General features: G+C 30.9%; 2 protein-coding genes across 2 annotated transcripts in view; one reads left to right on the plus strand and one right to left on the minus strand.

Moving 5' to 3' along the window:
• The window catches only part of LOC106683247 (protein Skeletor, isoforms B/C), a gene marked incomplete in the record, with an annotated part of 168,897 nt that overhangs the window by 99,269 nt on the left and 47,803 nt on the right, over nt 1-21,825 (minus strand). Inside the window, 2 exon segments of the mRNA XM_024358354.2 lie at nt 5,956-6,028; nt 10,375-10,515. Of these exon segments, the coding sequence (XP_024214122.2) occupies nt 5,956-6,028; nt 10,375-10,515 (214 nt within the window).
• The window catches only part of LOC106683250 (uncharacterized), a 168,789-nt gene that overhangs the window by 91,995 nt on the left and 54,969 nt on the right, over nt 1-21,825 (plus strand). The window lies entirely within an intron of this gene.

Genomic DNA, 21,825 nt, shown 5'->3' on the forward strand with positions numbered 1-21,825 from the left:
CTTTCACACAGTCGTAACCTTTTGAAACAGTCATATATTTTACTTTGTACACTATTATGACGTAACATACGTATTTAACCTGCAGAGAGTAAATTTACTATTCCTTACACAATAACCTAGTGTAAATACAAGTAGCAGATATATCTCTACAAATATTTACTCTTTCATTTTAGTTTTTCCTTAAATATGTTTAAGGAGAAGACCAGTTGTTGATAATGTAATATCTACTACACGCGAAGGTCACCTAATTTTTAGTTAATGAATCAGAAATATTCTTCTAAAATAATGGACCAAGGAAGATCTTGACCAAATTATGAGGAATATACGTCAACTTTTGAAGTTGACTTTTGAAGTCAGTGGTTGAATCTTTCTTCTAAACAACTAATTTTTAAATTTCCATATGACGGTACGACTAATGTAACATTTCATTAACTCATAAGCCTTTATTAAAGAATGGATTTATAATCAGAGTTGGGTAAGTGAAGTATTCTTCAATTTTGAGAATTCAGAAATATAATGAAGAAGTTCAACACTAGCGATTCACCGTGGCTCAAAAAAATGTCACCATCACTCTTCTTGAAATAAAAGCTCTATTTTTGAGCTAAACAAAAAACATAATTATAGATATCTAGGGATAGAGTGGTTCAATATGCAGAAGAATAAACGTAGATGCTGGAATGCACTGTAAGTATCCTAATTTAATTTAAGTTTTTTCTCTTAAAAAAAAACAAACTTGAAAGTGCTATTCGCTGGCGGCACCCCTGACGTAGGTTTGTAGGACCCCAGAATGTCGCGGCACCCATTTTGGGAACCACGGGTCTAGACAAATGAGTAAACTAATTTTAAGTCATGATCTCAATGGTTTCCCAATTTACTGGCTTTTAAAAATATTTTATCCACCTAAGAAAGTGTATTTATTTTTTGACAGAATGTTCTAAGTAATTTTTCAGATCTAATTACAATTAAAGAAAAAAATAAAATAATAATAATAAAATAATAAATAATTTCCAATTGTTTACTTCATAATTACCTCTAATCAAATCCTACTTCAAAGATTCTTAAGTTTTTTTAGTGAAATAATTAATCCTTTCTGTAGTAAATATGTTTAATATCTACCTTAGTTAAAGATTTCCTACAGGCATCTTCACTAAGGAGTAACAATGCCCACAGAAACAGCACATTGAACCGAAGTCGACAAAGAACTTCTGAGAAGACCCGTCCCTCCGGCCATGATGGGAGATATTATTACCAACACAATTCCGTATTGTCTCACTGACCCTGATATAATCTTCTCAAGACTATTTTTGTATGATTCAAATGAGGGAGTCCAATCTTTTTATTATCTATGAACTATTTAAAAACAGAATATCGAATTCCATTCATCACACAGATCAATCCAATTATAAAAACAAACTGAACTATGAAAAATCAAAAGCTCTGAAGGGACCAATAGATTTTACCATGGTAAAAATATCCAGTCACATAAAAAGCATATGGAAAAGTTTATAAAAATGATGGATAAGTAACAACCACATTTAGACTCACTTTCTAGCCTATATTTAATATTCCAGTTCACATTTTTGTTGAGTTCGAATCAAAAATCGAAATCAAAAATCATCTTCAAAATATTTCAACTGCTGTGGACCTATAAAGTTAAGTTCAGAAAAAGTAGATTTCAATTCAAACGGTGTTACAATATCAATAAGGCATATTTAATAATTGATGACAACCGTGTTTGATTGTCTAATGACGAGAATTTTCCGTTGAAACAGAAATGGCTGTTTAATTTTTTAAATAATTTGTGTGTTAGCAGAACGATATGACCAACGGTCCTACAGAGGACACTATTCGCTAAGTTACCAAAAAAACTTGAAACCTCTGGTTCAATGATGGATCAACCAATCACTATCCGTCATTGCAACAAAAGTGCCTGGAAATTTGAGTTGGTGGCTGACAGCCTGAGAGAAATCCTGAAGTTGTCCAAAATTTCTTCGACCTGCCCCACAAGGGTTGATTGTAGGATCACCAATTAAAATTCAGAGGAACAGTAGCTGAAGTTCAGTGACCAATCCGAACTCCGAAACTTCGCTAAATAGGCTTTACTCCAAATCTGTGTCAACTCCTATCTTTCGTAGACCATGATCATTTACCATTTTGTAAATAAACCAAATTATCGGAATTGGGCAGATGAAAATTCTAATCTGGCCTATAAATTCATTTTACTCTGAATGTTTTTTTTTTCTGGCTGTCTTATAACTAGAGTAATAGGTGATTTATTGAAAGAGAAATTCCACGGGGTTTCTTTAAGAAGATTTCTGAGAAAAGAAGTGACCTCAAAGATCGCGTGACTTACACCTTGATTGTGGTGTTGTGTAAAATCATTGGTGTATGTGAAAAATTCAAAAACTGTCAAAGACGTATCGATTGGCATATAAAACGTCATTAATAAGGTATTGGTGCCATTATGTGTAAAAGTTATGGAAAATTGCACCTATCATATATTTATTTCATACGTAATTACGTAATAAAAACTAATATTGTCTTTAATTTTATTTTATCTCTCTTCAAAAATACACGGCCCCTATTGAAAACCTCTTGTTTTGGCATGAGACAACCAAGGCTAATTTTAAGCAAATCTTAGCAAGAATTAGTGAATAAGTAAACTTTGTAATTCATATACTTAAAAAAAAAGAGTAGCTCCTTAATTCTAAATATACTTATATTGTTTCATGCAAAATTTCAATAAAATTGATTTTTTTTTTTTCAATTTTCCGAACAATTAATCAACTATCAAAAATATATCAACTGAGATAAACAGAGGTTAAGAACAATTTCTTCATATCTTATTGCTTAATTAAAAATAATTTGTCATCTCATGTTATATATTATCGCTAGAAGATTTAACTTGGGATCACGCCAGCCAAGAGTGAATCGATATGGTCTATAATTTCACAGGCAACCCCGTCACGAAATAGGAGGCAGAGAAACACGCGGGCATGTGCAGGGATCCCATGTCACTGATGTACTCTACAGGTCAAATTAAGTGTTTGTAAGCTGACGACATGTTGGTACTCGGTACACATCTCAGCTAGATAACGCTTCTTGTATCTTGTTGTGATTTATGTCTAAAGAGGATGATGGATAGCATTACATGTCATCACAATTATTGCCTTGGATTAACGGATATCCAGATTCAAACTGTAAAAGTGTTTACTTATTCATTTGTTTTCTAAGTACATACTATTTAACGAGATTGGTTAATAATTACTAGGTAATACTTCGCTATATTAAATGGCCATTGTTTGATGATCACGGTAAACTAAATATTACCCCTGATCAAAAAAGATTATTTAGGGCCGGTTACGTAATTAATGGTAAGTGGACTTAATTGGAATTTGAATAAGATTTATCATAACAATAAAATAACATTCATAAAATTGAAAATAAAATTTAATACAAAAAAATCGAATTTTGCCAAATTTAATTTTATGTTTAAATAAAATTTTCTGTCGGAATATATGATTAATGATTAATCATATCAATATTGTATTTGTTTAACGTTGACTGGACTTTGGATTTCTATTTGGCTAGTGTCTAATCTGTATTTAGGTGTACCATACTTACTTGTTGCTTCATTTTTCTGTCTTGGTACATTGCCATGACGCATTGCTTATAATTACTAATAATTAAAATTACGATGGTTGCTTTAAGCTACAGAATTCTAACAAGTCTTACTATGCACTATATCCGATATGTTTAGGCAGTCTACTTGGGGAAATTTGATCTTCAATTATTTGGTGTGGTGACGATATTGAGAATAAATAACTGAGGCAGTTGTATGTCAATTTCGATGTTCTGAATGCACTGTGCTTCCATCCATCGAACCCCATCAAATAACTACTATTCCAGGTGGGATCTAATCCAATGCTCCCATAAAGGTCTTAGCCTTTGAGTCTAACATTGATTTTCATAATTTGTTCAGTTCCCTATTACTTTCCGATCATGTTGTATAAATAACATTCGACTATAATTCATGAACAATCATCGACTCAGCGTTATTTACAAATTACATAAATTTTCAAGTCAAACATGCTACGCCACATTTTTTTCAAAAGCGTTTAGGTGTAAACAAAAAAAATATGATGCATAGGTTTCACTTAATTTTAAAACATAACAAAGAAACATAGCATATGATACTTAAGGATAATAACTCGGGACAAATCAGTCCAATCTTTTTTTTTTTTTTGTTTTTCCCTCTCAAACAGAAAGAAACAGGTAATTAGTGAGTGCTTTATTGTGAAAAAAGGAAATAAATCTTGTTGGGTATTTACTACCTTTGGTATTTTAAGGTTACCTGTAATGTTGTTATTTATGAAATATCCATTCTAAATGGTTCTATTTTTAATGTCCGGAGGTGAGGGACCTCCTCGTGTTGTATCGCATAGAAGATAGAAAAATAAAAACATTAATTAATAAAGACAATAGATAATGGTAAAATAATAAGAAAACAGTCAGAAGCCGAAAAAGAAGTGTGGAGGGGGAGGGGAGTGCCCAATAGTTTTAGGTATATAAATGTGCTTATATTAAATAGGACAGGACCTTAGCAAGGACCTTCTGTGCCCTTGCCGAGTTTGAAAAATCTGCGTCCTTTAAAATACCGGGGTTGTCTGAACAATTTTTTAGAAGTTTAAATAGAAAATCACTGTTATTAATTAACTGTTATTTATTATAAGTTTATAGTCAATTTGAAAACGATCTAAATGTTTGAATTTCAATGAGTTAATATAAGTTAGGTAATAAAACTATCTAAAAAGGCATGATTTTTGAGTCCTAATTTTGCGCCCTTGGTGGGAACACATCTTGCTACAGTGCTTAATAGGAAACTACGTTTACAAACGTGTAAACAAAAATAGATTACTGAATTTGAATAATATTTCATCCATATTGAACTAATCCCCAACTTCCAACCTCCAGGCCAAATAAAATGAGATGTTATATAAATTCAGGTTTGACGAAGAAAATAGGTTTACGCATCCATAAGCGAAAGTAGAAAACGAAATCTACTAAAGCCGATATGGGATCAACTAGATACCAACCCACAAGATACCTGAAAATTTCAAATTCAAGATCAAAATCAAATTAACAGTCCGATCATGTTCGAACACAAATTTGACTATAAACAGGCGAACATGAAACCTAATTAATTCCGAGATATCTAAAATGTAAAATATTTTATTTATTTATTTATTTATTTAATGTAATTCACAACTGTACAAAATAATACGATAGGTAAATATGTTGTATGTTTCATACACACTTGAAAATCTTGGGAGGAACCACCCATTGGTGGTACTTCAAACATTAATTTAAATTAGAAGGTCCCGCGGCCATCTTCTTTTCAGACACCTCGGAGGATTATCAGGGGTTGTTAAGGATGAAAGATTAAGAATTAATGGGTTAAATGTTAAATATAAATGAGAATTTTTTAATTCTGCAGATTTTTTTTTTTTTTAATTTCAGCATCTATACTAACTTTTTATTTCCTACTATCAGTAATGAGAAAACAAAAATTAAACACGTGATTCTATATCTCCGACAAATAATTTAAATTTTTTAAAATTAAGATAAACCCTATCTTACCAGTTGTAACTGAATTGATTTCGAGTGATTTTTTGTTACATATTACAAGATTAATTCAATAATTGATTTTCAGTTGATGAATCGAACAAAAATAAATTTTTTATTGGTTTAATTTGAAGTAAAATTCTATTTTTAGCACGGTATGTATAAGGTATGTATTTCAAATGTGGTAGTATTTTGAATCATTATGTAAGTTCAAGAAGAAAAGTTTTGTATGAATTTGGCTTGTAATTTATCGTAATTAAGAAATGTATAAAAATATAAATATTCAATAATACATACTAAAATTAACATTAAATAAATTATAAAACTTACGATCCTGTTTCGTCCCTCACGAAGAAGCCACCCGGGCCAACTGCTTTGGAGTTACCAGCATAGAAATATGCAGCTGAAAATCAGATGATTAAATTAAAGTATGCTCATTCCTAAAAGTAAAAGTTAAATAAAAAAAAAATTGGTAAATAATTAAATCTTAGTTTTGAAACAATAAACTGAATCATTAGTTTCCAAGAATAAACCTAATGCTTATGAACATTTAAACATTCATTTGAAAAAATAAAATAAAAAAAGTAATTCTAAACACATTTTCCATTGATTTGAAGTTTTTTCCGGAGTTTCTAATATATCAACACATAAAAAAAAAAACCTTGAAAAATATTCCCTTCGTTTAATTAAGGACAAAAATATTAATTAAAGAAATAATTATTAGAAATTAAAAGAGTTGAATTTATATTGAAGGTTTTTTTTTTTATTTAAAACAAAAACGCTCTATTCTCGTAACATTGCTGTATTTCGAAAAGTATGGAAGTTCATGAGCCCTATTAGGACATAAATTTTGCCCCAGCACACTATAAAATTTAAAGAACGCCCACTACAACAAAATGACATCTCAAAAACTCCTTAAAATGTAGGCTACTACGGAAGAAGGAAACAGTGACGAATCAAAGTATAGATTGGTATATATATTCATGCTAAAAACAATAAATCTCAGAAAAAGGAGTTATGAAAAAAAAGACATACATTTTAGCAGCTTAGATTGGCATTTGGGGGCACTTCGATAGTAACTATCGCATCCACTACTATAGTGTAGACTATGAAATTTGCTATCGTGGTAGTACTTTCGTACTATAAGCTCGTGATAATTGGTTGTACTAGTCATCTAACAATTATGAAACCTTATTGTGTTTTAAGCAAACATAATCTGTTCCTAACAATAAAAATGTCGAATTATTTTCTACTACTCGTTTCCTAGCTTCAAAGAAAATATCTGAATGATTTCCGCTGAGACAGCCGTTTGAACCATAACCAAGGAAGGATTTAGTAAGGTAAATCATACTATTACTATATTATATGTATATTACTGACATGTTAAACCAAATGTCAGCTAATAATAACATCATTTGAATTGAATAAAACTTCATTTTGAACGCTATAAGGAAATAACACTGACTGTTGAGAATAAAGTTGTATTTTTAAAAAGTTTCAAAATCAAAACAAAATAATTAGATATTCAAAAAGAAACATCATTATCTTATCTTGAGTGTTTTCTATGTCCTATGACAAAAGAACGCCTCGGATTCCTCCTACACCAACGAAAATACAATCAGCTGACGCAATGCACCTATTTATACAGAAAACATAGTTATACATTAACTGCGCCTTGACAGAGACTATATTTCATTTCAAAAACCAACAAAAAATAGGATCAATTAAGTTACCTTAATCAAATTGAGTTTTTTTTTATAATTCAGTGAAATGGTTTGGAAACACTAAGTAATTAAACTTTGGCGTCGGCATCGAAAAGACAGGGACAAGGCAATTTCTGCTCCTTCGGGGCCAAAGAGTTTCTTGCTCCTACCAATATTTTATAGTATTTTAAATTTAAAAAAAAAAAAATCCTTAATGCTCCTTACTTTGTCACAAATCAAATCATCCATCAGGACCTCAATGTCCCCTATGTTGCCGATTTGGCCAGAACCAGAAACCAATCCTTCCATAATAAACTTCCCAACCACCCAAACCAACTCGTTTCTAGCCTGGCTTCTCCTTCACTTCCTAATAATCCTCCTAGGCGTCTGAAAAGAAGAAGGCCTCGAGATCTTCTCCTTTAGAAATGTTTTTGGAGTTCTATCAATGGGTAGATTCTCTACATGTTTTTATCATGTCATAATATCACTTACAGCAAATTTACATGATGTGTATATATGTATACAGTTGTAAATAAATTATTTTAAAAAAAATTTAATTTAAAAAAGTAAAATAAGTTGAAAAAATAGCACAGTCAATCAAAGAATAATGCAGTTCCAATCGATGATAAATTTTCATTTAACCGAAAATAATGAGATTCAGTTACTAACCGAAAATATTCCTAAAACTAAATTAATTTTATACATTTTTATTGTGTTCCACAACTTTGTACCTTTATCTTCCAAACCGATTCACACAGTATAGCATTTATCATACGCAAAAACCGATGGCTGGTCTCCTGGTTTGTGTATCGCATCCAATATCTTGGATATTCAATATCTTCATCCATATAATACTGTCCACTAATCTTCGTCTTCTCCCCATGTATTTGTTCAAAACTGGTCACTGATTCCAAATTATACAAAAATCTAATTCTATCCTCGACAAGTTCAAAGATGCCAGAATGCAACAAACTACCATAAATTAAATTCGTTTCGAAATTTCCTAAACTTTTTCCTGTCAACCCTGTCAAAGAATCAACTACCCATTATAAATGTTGCGTCCTTTTTTCGAATGATAATTCATTTCTCATTTAAATATTATTCAGCTTCATTGTACCAATTCATTCTTTCATCAAATATAAAAAACAAAAGTTCAAACTGAGACTCTTATTTAATACACAACAAGCCAATATCCAACATATATCCAAATATTGTTTAAAATATAACTCTTTAGGTTTTCAACTCAATTTAAAGTAGGAAACTACAAAAAATGAAAGTGAGTCAATTCAGTTCCCACTTAATCTGAATATCTGAAGTATAAAGAAATATTTTAATAAATACATATTCTTATAGGATTATTTGATTTTTATACCAATTGGAAATCAACTGAGAGTTTTATTATATCATCCTACCTATAGTTTATACTCTGATAATGGCAATTTAAAACGATTCGTATGATTATAGTATCAATCATTCACTTACGAACACCCCCTACCGCCTGTTTTAAATCACTTTAAAGAAAACCTAGAACTACTTTCTATCTGCTCGATAAAATACCATCGAATATGTTTAAGTATCTAACCATTCCTCTTCCAACTATTACCGCACATATTTTCGTTCTTGGCTTTCAATAGTTTCTAATAGAAAGGAAAGGTAAAGAAGACGGCGATCCTGACTCATTATCCAAGGCTCATTTAGTTTTTTCATCATTCGTTGATATCGTATGGCACCAATCTTGATAGTCCTTTTCTCCTTGTATCCCATCCTCTCACTTTCGACCCCCTACAAGATGATTTCCATACAATGAACTCCTACATCTTACCAAGGTCGGTCTTTCTCCTGCATCCCCCCTCGAACCTGGTGCATCCCCTTCCTCACCGAAAGATATTCTGGACAGATCCTGAAGAGTAAGGAAGTGAAAGCTTCCTGGACCGGTCGCAGAACTAGAGCAAGTAATGATATGCACAGTGTCCGTTATATCTACTGGCCTCGATCCTTGTTTACATCGATAGCAGAAGATCGAATATCGATCGTTTCCGACTGCGGATGGCAGCGGCTCTGTCAGTCCTACTTGTTCCTTTCACGAGGTTGAAGATTCGGTTGGCGCCGACCCGTGTTCAACGAACAAGGAAAGCTTTCTAAGAAATTTATTGCATACTTAGAAGCCATGATATATATATATATATATTTTTTTTTAATCGCGACTATAAGAATTGTAAGGTACATCAGAAGAAAGTATGAATTGATTTTATAACATAATTAATCAATATTAACCAATTGAAATATTCGGAACCATTTAAGATTCTATTGCAGATCAATTTATCAAAGGTTAAAGTTGGTATTTAATGTCGTTCTCTCCTCAATATGGTTTGGGATGGTTGAAAATAATAGTTTGAATTTGATTGAATGCTTTCCAAAAAAAAAAAAAAAAAAAATGGTCTGTAATTCCTAATAATAAAGTTTAAACCTACCCTATAGCTCAGTCCATGCCTGTTTCATAATCAAGGACACCAAAATCATTAGGTCTCATTATCGCCTATAATATTTATTAAACTTTTTATTTAACGCAATCATTAAATTAAAAATAACTAGTAACTTATATACCCCCTTCTTACCTCTTTATAAAACATCTGCGTAATGACTGTTTTTTAAAAACATTTGAATGGCGAACAACGATTATAAAATCAAAACCGGTGAAAACAGTTTTGATTTAATCACCTTCAATAGTGTAAAATCGTTCTTGAACCAAATATGTAAAGTATTAAGAAGAGGTGATTCCAAGTTAAACTTAACCTACGTGATATACTTTACTTAATTATTTAGAAAAAAGTTGGATAACTCTGTTTTCCCTTGTAATTTTCAATTTCTACTTGTAGCTGAAATTTTGTATTTATTTTTTTGCCTCTCGCCCTTTCTCTAAGACAGTGCGGATTCTAACATCGAACACCCATTTGGTAGTCTCGTATCTTATTGATTCCCCTGTTCTTACCACAGAGTAATGTCTAATCAGATATTACTATTAAATTATCGACAAGAGATAACTCACCTGGACCTTCGCCATCGTAGGTGAAGTCCCTGATGTGCAGAGTTCTGGCGTCGACAGCATAAACGTCGCCGCTGACGGAGTGCAACAGCCTGGACAGTGGGCCGATGTAGCGGCCGTAATAGGGCACTCCGCCTTCACAGTCTGTGACAAATAAATTAAAACAATTTACATAAGTAAAAAGAAAATAAAGAAATAAATGAAACTACTTTCATAAACAACAATATAGTAATTAATAATCAATCGGGAAGAAGTGTAAAGAAAAATGATTAATTTGGATTTTGATAACTGTATATTAATAAAATCAAAAGAAATATATTTTAATATTTTTCAGAATTAAAATATATTTTAATATTTTTTTATTACATCTTTTACAATTTGTTAGGAATAATTTCATGATTTAAAACGTAGAATTAAAAAAATAACTAAGCTCAAGTTAAATTTTATAATTGTTTTTAATTAACTGTTATAATTATTATAGTAGGTAAATATTATATAAAATGAGGCAAAAAAAATTCTTCCTAAAATATTTAAATTAGATGTAATTTAACTTTTTTGGGAAGATTTCTTTTAACACCAAAACCGTTGTACTAAAAAAATTTGAAAATGGTCTAAAATTTAAGATAAGCATCACAGAGTATTATAAAGTAACATCCCTTGGATTATTCCCCTATCTCTTCCATCTTGTAATATTTATATAGAGGGTATAAAAGCAAGAGCTTGAAACCTGATTAGCATCTAATGTTTATATAAATAATTATTTTTTTACGCTTAATTTTATAAAGAGCACTGCAATGTTAAGAAAGGAGGATGCTTTTGAAATTATAATTTTTAAGAATATTATAGTTGCAAAAATAATGATCTCTACAAGCTTTAAGAGAAGAACACAGTGCTAGCACCTGCTACACCTGCTACACCTGCTGTAGGAATATACAGAAGGCAGCGAGCAGTCGTTACAAATTTAGGAACGAGCGGCCCGCTAGCCAGTCCAGTTTATCTGGCGCCTGCACCGGTTCTTCCCCTTATGCCCGACTTGGCTATTTTTTTTTTTTCCCACTGCAATATTACATTTCTGCAGCCGTAATTTCTCATATTTTATTTAACATATCGGGTTACTCATAAATTTCGTAGTAAAAATCAACATTATTCAATACAACAATAGCTAAATTGAAGAAAAAAAAAAAAAAAGGAACTAAAATAATTTAAATTGGTTTTACTCGGAAAATGCTTCTTCTATAGAATCTAAAATGGCAAATTTAAAGTGTAATCTTCCCACTTTTACTAAACAATTCCAAATTATATACCTGACAGAATCGCCTGTTTTATACTTCTTTAAAGTCACAAAATTTTCTGTTATTTGAGACCAAAATAGGTTTTCTGCAATTGTTTCTATAGATCTTCAAAAATTGATCATTTTCCCCAAAAGTTTAACTTATTCTTATTTTGTGAATTATCGTCCAAAATGTTTGTTCAATGAATCATAAATAAGATTTTATTTATTTCATTTAAATTTTATTATTCCTCACACAAGACTGAAAAGACAGGAAACTGCACGTCGATTTCGACTATTACAGCACTTATTAGACAAACAGTCCAAACTTCCAATTCATTACAAAAGACTGATTTACATGACAATTATAAGGTCTATCTGGACGTATGGCGTTGAGCTCTGGGGCTCCACTAAACTTTCGAATTCCTCTCGTATCCAATCCTTACAATGCAAAATTCTTCGTAAAATCCTAAATGCTCCCTACTTTATCACAAATAAAATCATCCACAAAGACCTTAATGTTCCATTTGTAACCGATCTAGCCCGAACCAGATATCAATCCTTCCATTACAAACTCCCTAAACACTCAAACCCATTAGTTTCTAATCTTGCTTCTTCTTTTATTCCGGACAATCCTCCGAGGTGTATTATTATAGTGTAATAATCACCATTTGATTAGTTTTTCTTTGTGACACATACTTTCCATCTTGTGTTTTGTTTTTAATAAACTTTTATTTTTTTAAAAACATTATCTGCCAATTCCACTTATCAATGATTTTGGTAATCCTCTCCCATCTCCTATTTTTAAGAGAACCATTTAGCCAGAAAATTCTCTTTTCGGCTGAAAGGGCTAATATATAAGCAATTCGTTTTATCGAATATCAAGCAATGCTACCCAAATGCAAAGGATTACTACAAATGTAAACGATTGCATACTAATCAGTCGTACTGTATATAAACACTATAAATGCTAACATTAGTAATTAACAAAGTTATAATAATTCATAAATTCTAAAATAAATTATAAACAACAACATATATATTTTTTAAAATTATAATTAACATATCATAATAATTGTAATTATGAAAACCTAAATATGGAAGTGAGAAAACTTAAAAATCTAATGTCATGTCTTTAAACTATTAGATTTTATAGCATACAAATTAAATTCAGTATTTTTTACATTACAGTTACATGTTTTTCTTCTTGATAATAATATTGAGATATCTACGAATATAAATATCATACCGTTATGGGCATTTGTTTTTCTATCTATAAATTGTTGGGATTGATCGAAAATATTTTAAACCACAGTGAAATCGATAGCGGCTCTAAAATGTTCCAGCTGGAAGAAAGATGGCTGAACGATAAGACATGACAAGGGTTCAGAGATACGCATAACACACTTTCCTGATGACGAAACCGAAACCTTTCAGAAACCTCGGGTCAGAGGTAGGATGAGGCAACACTCAACTCACAGTCTCGCATATTTTGGTGTCTTCGGCATGTGGTAGGGATGGGATATCCAAAGTATAATATCTTTAGCAGATCATAATAATATTTAATAAATATTTATATAAACGTCATAGAGGTAAAATATATCTTTTTGGCCCTGCACTACTGACGGTAGGAAAGCTTTATGTTAATGCGGAAAAAAAAAAAGTTATATCCTCAAAATCGAAAATTTTCATTCAAATTTAGCATTTTAGGCACCAAGACACAAGTTTAGTTCCGCATACGTAGTCAAATTTTTGTCGGGACAAAATCGATCGAACCGTTAATTTTGATGAAATTTACCTAGCTGGCCCTAAATTATTTTTGTCTTACGTAAACGTACTCGAATTTTCCTTGATGTATCTATATTCCGAAAATGGCTTGTCCAATTTGGCCCAAATTTATAAGAAAGTGGTGTCAATTAGAAATTAATTTTAACAGATTCCCTCGTACACTTTCACTTAAACACGCAAAAACTCATTTCAACAATGACTTCCTGTAGATTTTACTCTCAAACTTGAAATATAGGTAATTATCTAGCCAATAGAAATCATTAGAAGAAAGATAATTTCGATTATCCATGGATCCTTCTTCTTCTTCTGTACCTCATCTTTATATAAAGTACAACGTAGGAATACAGTTATGTTTAAGGAGGTGAATAGCTCTTGTTGATTTTAAGAAAATGATGATTTATTAATATATTTTGATTACAGACGGTTAAATATTCTTTAAAAAATTTGAATGGAAGAATTATAGTCTGGTTAGTGTAATAGAGAGTTTCGAGAATTATTATTCACTTAGAATAATACAATAAACAATATTAAAGCTCTGATATGAAATAATAAAAAGGGGTGGCAAAATCTCGCCATATTAAATGAATTATGAAATGAAAGTTAAATGAACTTATTTAATGATATAGCTACATTGTGGATTTTAATGCAGTATAAACCCGAAAACGCACAAAAATGTGCAATAAAAACGTTGAAAGTATCTTTACAGATTTAATTCTCGTACTTTATCTACCACTATATTTAAATATGCTTAAATAAATATGCTTTTTAAAAAGCAACATTTCATAAAAATGTTGTATGGGACGTGTCTATTAGGGCTCATATTTTAGTAAATTTACTCTTCTTTAAATGACGTTCTCTTCGGTTTTTTTGAGTTGTTCCTACTTTTTTTTTAAACAGCCGCCATTTTTTATTTCCCCCACCTATACTTGGCAGACTCATCAATTTTGACTATGTAATACATAGTATACATTAAAGTAATCAGAAATTGGGGTGAGATAACTTCCTTTTTTCTCCTCTTGGGCTCTTGTACTATTTTATTAAACAGCAATTCAAGAAATAACAATTGAACCATCTTGTTGTTTATAAGCAGAAGAATGTCCTGGTAGAGAGAATGACCTTACGAAGGATGTTGTTCGAAGAAGAAAGTGAAAAAGAGGTATTTCCTAGAAAGGGTGGAAGAGGGGAGCATCGAAGAAACAATCCTCGGAAATGGATGAAAAAAGTTGTTTTAGTAATTTAGCACGTAGAGTGTTCATTCGTTCATAAAAGGTTCGTTCAAGAGTGTCAAAGAACTAAGCTGAAGGTAAACAAGAACGTTTTGTATGGAGTAATCAAGCGTGTTTGGAATGCCTGCAACTCACTGTATCGATATATTATGGCTATCATTCGTCATCTCAATTGATGATTAATTTTATAGAATATGTTGTGAGGAAACACAATAAGGAAATAAACCATTTTTGATTTATTGCTACACTACTTACTATCAGCATCCTTTTTAGGGTGGTCCAAGCTTTACCCTTAAAACGCACCAAATCTAATCCAATATTATATACAAATTAAGGTTTGAGATTCTTACTATTCTCTAAAAAAAAAAAAAAAAAAAAAAAGGACTAAGTCCACCTTTAAAAAAATGTGGAGTATTCGATTTCGGAAAAATAAAATTAAAATATTTGTTGGTGATTGTTATAAAAAGTAGATATTAATATAGTAGACTTAATATATAAGTAGACTTAAATATATCTTTTTTTTATATTTGATATTAATGTTTAATATTTAAATATTTAAATATTAAAGCTCACTTATGTTTCTTAAAGTCTCATCCTCTACATAGTCTACAGATGCCCACCAACCCATCCTAACACTATTCTCACCATAGATGCAGATGACATATGGTTGCTCTAACTGGAGGATTATAATAAATCCCAACAAATCCCTCCCAATCACCTATACTCTTCGACATAACTCTACAGACCGCTCTATAGTACACTATAATAATATTGCACATATCCCTGTGAAACAGATCCGCTACCGAAGACTAAATCTGGACAAACGTCCAACTTCGAATCCTCATGCAAGATTAAAAAGAAGACGATTCCGACTTTTACAACAAGACTAACGGTCTAAAATTCGAATTAATTACAAAAGACCCATTTACATGACCATAACGCCTATTTGGACTTACGGAGTTAAGCTTCTCCGCAAGAGCCACTGAATTCCCCTTAAATCCAATCCTTACAATCCAAAATCCTTCGTGATATCCTTAGTGCTTCTTACTACATCACAAATAATATAATCCATAGACTTTAGTGTTCTATAAATAACCGATGTATACTGGACTAAATATTAAACCTCCAAAGTTCATTCAAGCTTATAAACCTTCCAAACCCACTTGTTCCCAACACGCATCATTTTCAATTCCAGATAATCCTCCGAGGTGCCTAAAAAGAAGATTGCTCTGAGACCTTCTAATGAAGAAATGTTATTGGAGACCTACCAATGGGTAGTTTCTTCACACGTCAACATAATGTCATTGTATTATTCACATCACACTTACTTGTAATATTTTTAGTTAAAATTCAGTTCTGAATTTCAATACATATTACATTTGTATTTCATGATGATTTTTTTTTCTGTCAATTCCCATAGCAAAATGGGATAAATTTCATTCATTTATTTTTTTATTTAAAAAAGCTAAACAATAGATATGTAACTAAACAGCGTCAACAATAAGACAGCGTTTCTTGTAAATATTCATATTTCGAAATTTTGAAAGTGTGGTTATAAGACAGCTTAAAATAATTACGCGTTCTTAGAAAAAATAATTATTAGACAAATATAAGAACAAGATGTTGCCAGTAAACTTTATTATGTCATTAGGGGATATAGAGAGCATAGAGAGCAAAACCATTTAAAAAGTGGCATTAGAATTCATTTACGGTACGAATTCCTAAAGCAAATGTATTTTCATCGTTGTGAGGAACTAATATTTTTTTTCCTCGTGGTTCTATCTCTAGAACCAATAATGCTTTATGTAGCTTTTTATATGACTAAAAGTAAACTGTCGATAACAGAGATAGAATCCATTCCATGCCTTGAATGGATGATTTTAATACCTTAAATTGTTTGTTTTTTTTCTTTGCTTTTTACTGCTTATTACGAAATTCGACTACTACCAGAAAACTCAGATTTAAATAACATTATACAAGAAGATAGGAAAAAAATAAATAAAAGAAATAAGAGGCGGAAATACATCAAGGAAGAAACGGGCATTGTCTCGAACTTTCACGGCATGGAAGTTAAAGTTCAAGGCGCTGTGATTATCGGGTCTTTTATAACTGGTCACTGGGTACTTTGCATTTATACGGAAGATGTTTTTATTTCACAAAATTACTGTTATTTATCAATTAATACAAGTACTATCGTTGGGTAGGAATTCCCCCTTTCAAACTGAGAAATGTTAACAGTAAATGTCATTAACGTCAAGTTTAATGATATATACCTAAATACATACTTTAAATATCTTCCAGCTAATACAAAACATTCCTGAATAAAAATAATCAATATGTGAAGTTTAAACTATTATAGCTAACCTGAGAATGGTAATAGTACAATAGCCCAAGAGGAGAAAAAAATCAGTTATCTCACCCCTATTTTTGATTACTTTAATGAAAACTATATATAATTAATAGTCAAAATTGATGAGTCTGCCAAGTATAGGTAGAGGGAATAAAAAATGGCGGCTGTTTCAAAGCATTAAAAAAGACAAAAAGTTTCATTCGGAGCTCTATATCTTAAAAAGTAGGAACAACACAAGAAAACCTAAGAGAACATCATTTAAAGAAGAGCAAATTTGCTAAAATATGAGCCCTGATAGAATTATTTACGTTAAATAGTTTTCGAGATATAGCTTTTTTAAAAAGCAACATTTCATAAAAATGTTGTATGGGACGTACTGAAAGATCAGTAGTTAGTGAATTTATTTTGGAAAATTTTATTAGCACTCAAATTAAAGCTAGTTGAATGAGCTATAAAGTAGCTTATGTTGTTTATCACCGTAGGAGTAATAGTTTACATTAAATTTGCTAAAATAATTTGATTTATAGTTGTTCGGACAAATTTTCATTTGGAAAATTTATGTTCATATGTGATTATCAAAAAAACTACTACCCCTACGAAGGTAGGTCTCATAAGTTACTTTATATTAAGTTAAATTTCCTTTATTTTGAGTGTTGGCAGACATATGTGCGTCTTATGGATCTAGAGATATATATTTTTTGAAAAATCCAACAGTATATAGGAAGAACTAGAAATTAACATTTTGTTATTTTATTTCGTCAAATATCATAAAAACTACTACTCCTATAAAGATAAACATTATTAACTATATTATAGTTAATTTAACTAGCTTTAAATTGAGTGCAGACTGATATCTGTATGTCTAATGGTTTCTGAAATAAAGTTTTTCATAAATCAAACTTATAGTTAGAACTACTATAATTCAATTTATTTTAGCTAATATCATGAAAACTACTGTTCCTACGAAGGTAAAGGTCATAAACTACTTTTTAGTCCATTAAACTGGCTTTAAGTTGATTGCTAAAATATATCTATATGTCACATAGTTCCTGAGATATAGATTTCTCAAAATAAATTAACTATCAACTGATATTTCTGTACATTCTGTACAACATTTACTCTTCTTTATATAATGTTCTTTTAGATTTTCTAGTGTTGTTGGTAGTTTTAAAGATATAGAGCTCCGAATGAAAACGACCTTCTTGTACGAACCCACAGAAGCATTGTTCCACCTCGAGTGGAACAGCGTTGGAATAATTTCGATCATATTTAGATAGTATGCCCTCACACCAATAGAACAGAACCCGATATTCAAGCTCTCGAAAGATGGCGTACATGAATTGAAAGACCAAAAAGTCCTGATTGGAAAGAATGGAGCAACGAACTCTTGGCAATTCCCGAACCGTAGTGTCGTAAAGCATCTTCCCAACAAGTTACATAATCCTCAGCGGTTTCAATTACTTACAGAAGTGAAAATGTATAAGTTTTTATAATACTTTATTGTATAACATTAAACATTATTTCCTTTTGGTCTAGATAGCATTTATTTATATATTTTTTAAGCGACTTTATAAAGAAGATTATTAATTGGACTCAGCTAATGTATGGCTGTGAAGTCTGGGAAGAGACTTCCTTTACGAAAAGGAAAAAAATACAATCTTTTCAAAATAAAATCGTAAGAATAGCAGTGGATGATCCTTTATTTGTAAGAAACAGCCAATTGCATCGGGAATTACTAGATAGTACAATAGAGACAATAGAGGATTAAATCAAAAAAAGGTTCAGGAAGTTCCACTCCCAGTTACCTACAGTTAAAGGAGCAATGACCTACAAATTGGGAAACCCAACCACAACCCGAAGATTGAAGTCCTGGCTGCTGCAGGACATCCTGTTATAAATTCTATATTCATCAATTCTCTTTTTTATTGTCTTCATCTTTTTCTTAAATCCACTTTGTTTTTTCCCCATTAGAAGTCAATTATTTTGTTAAATCTTAAATAATTGTTTTTTTTATCAATTTTACTTTTATCTTTTATTAAGAATTATTATTTTAATCTATTCACTTTATCTTTTTTTTTTTATTACATTGTATATAGTTATGGGTTATTTTCTATGAAACTATACCACCTATAATAAAAAAAAAATGTACATCTTATATTAACTTGTAAGGCCAATCGTGTAATAATAAAAAAATTGGACTGTTTTTTCCCTATTTTTTATACATGTTCATTCAAAATTTCACCATTTCAAAAATTAATATTTGTATCAAAAAAGCATACATTCTGGTTTGTTCTAGACTACTTTCATGAAATGAGATACAAAGTGGAATTTTTAAACGAACAGATAAAAACGAAAGGTATCTAGCGATAAGTAAAACGGTTAAGTTTCCTGTATACATTTCAAAATATAGATATTTATTTTTTATTTTGTATTAAAAAAAAACAGAATTTACAAATTGGATACATTGGGAGACTAAGTTAAAACAACACACAAAAACCAACGAATTGTACTAGGTAGTTAAGAATTTAAAGTATACGAACACAGTTCTATATATATATTTATATGTTGCAGAGAGATGGTTTAAACATATTTGATGATTTGATTAAATCTCTAAGGTAGATGATCGATTCACGGATAATATTTTAAAATATCAACTCTGTGATATCAAGTTTGGATATTAATTAAGTGGAGGAAAAGGAGAAAGAAGTATGAGTAAGTCATGTTCCTTCTATATATGATTCACACCTTCACCATCCATCATCATCATCAATATGATTAATATCCCTAATCAAAATTAATGAACACACTTTAACCATAAATGTTTGTTTTCGCCATCCTTTAATTATTTAACATTAGCTTGCCTTATTCTCATTGCAATTAATGTCAATACAGTCCACTAACAGTATCCAATCAGCCAGGTCAAATGTGAAGTAATGTGTGTCATTTCATCTTCCTAATCAGTTATTAAATCTAGTGAATGGAAAATAAAACCTATATAAGACGGTTTCAAGTCTAAAAAGTATTTTTAACTCATTTTTTTCTGATAAGAATTGCCTTCTAGGATTTGGTATCGAGTACGATATCTTGTTTTATGTACATTTTCTCATTTCTGGCATATTAGAATGTTGGGTATCTAAATTAATACCTAGTTTAGTTTTAACGCCTAAAAGGCAAGCCCATAACATAATGCACACCGAATCACTCCAAAGGGTAAACAGTGTTTTCCACAACAGACTAACGACTACGTATAGAATAGAAAAGTGGGTCAGTAGTCTTAATAACATTGAGTAGGCCTTTCATTACGTACGCTCTGCTACTTGAGGCGGATCTAATTGGCTTTTTGATCCTTGTTAGCAAGTCGGAGGTAGGTTATGTTTCTTACCGTGTCTGCTCTTCGCTTCGAATCTTTTTGATGGAAAGAATAGTTTAATGACGTTGTGTATTAATACCATAAAAATAAAATAAGAATTCATAATTCCTCCGTTAAAAAAAAAAAAAAAAAATGCACTCTTATGAGTCAATAAATGTTCGGCATTAGACAAAACGAGTCAATACACTTGAACAGATAATCAAAACAGTTAAACTTTTTTTTTTTGATTTGTTGAAATTTACAACTGTATTAAATAATAAAATAAAACTAGTAAATATGATGAATAATGTGAATTTCAAATAATCAACCCATTTTTAGAACTTCTATAGTGTTTCTAGGTTAGATCTGAAGGCTTCTTTCCTTTCTGGATATTCTTTTAAGAATTTCGAAAAAGAAGCCAGTCTAGAAACAAGTGGGTTTGGGTGTTTGGGAAGTATTTCTTGGAAAGATTCCGAGGTTTCTGGACAAATTGGCAACACATGAAACATTGAGGTCTTATGAATGATTTTATTTTGGACAAAGAGGATTTTACTAAGGATTTTGGAATGTACGATTGGATGCAAGAGGAATTTAGTTATACCAGTGGAGCCTCAAAGCTCAACTCACTATACAGACTATTATACAAATGTAATTAAGTATTTTGTAATTAATTGTAAGCTTAAACATTTTACCGAGCCAATTTTGTAATAGTCTAGAAAACACCAGTCCAATTACTCAAACGTTCAATGTTTAACGAGAAATATATTGTTAATTTAATCGTCAAAAACATGACACAATTCGTTAAATAGTGAAAATAGTTGAAAATTAGCGTTTCAGTGATGGTTCATCCACCTCCATCCCAATGTCAAAATATGTGAAACACCGAGAATAATCAATTGCATGCTGTGATTGTAAGAGAATCCCCGGAAATATGAAAATTGTAAGAGAAACTTCTAACTTATTAATTCCACGACATTTCCAAAATGTCGGGATCTGTTCAGACCTGACGCAAACCTGGCCAGGACAGCGTCACCTGTCATACCGCCAAAGAGAAATTCATTGAATTATAGAAAGAGAAATTCAGCAGGTTTTTAATCTCAAGATTCCGAAACGAGTTATGACCTCTCCAAGAGTATGTGACTTAACTCACCTTAATTATTTTTTTGCGGTTGTTTGGAATCATTGGTGAATGCTATCTGGCCACAAAATGAAGGACTCCCCTTGAAAAAGGTTGCAATTGCTAACTTCAACAATAATTTTCAGCGTAAAAATATTCTTTTTAATTACTATCGGTGCTAATCTAATAATTTGATAGTCATTTATAAAAACATGCGATTCTACAAAATGGAACATAAAGAACAATAACGCACGGCAATAATTTTTTTTTTTTTTAAATTGATAGATTTATTTATTGATAGATATTACAATCTGCCACACAGTTGTGGGCAATAGGTAATATTGATAAATGATC

The sequence above is a fragment of the Halyomorpha halys genome, unplaced genomic scaffold, assembly GCF_000696795.3.
Source record: "Halyomorpha halys isolate HHAL.00 unplaced genomic scaffold, Hhal_1.1 Scaffold474.1, whole genome shotgun sequence".
Classification (NCBI taxonomy): Eukaryota; Metazoa; Arthropoda; class Insecta; order Hemiptera; family Pentatomidae; genus Halyomorpha; species Halyomorpha halys.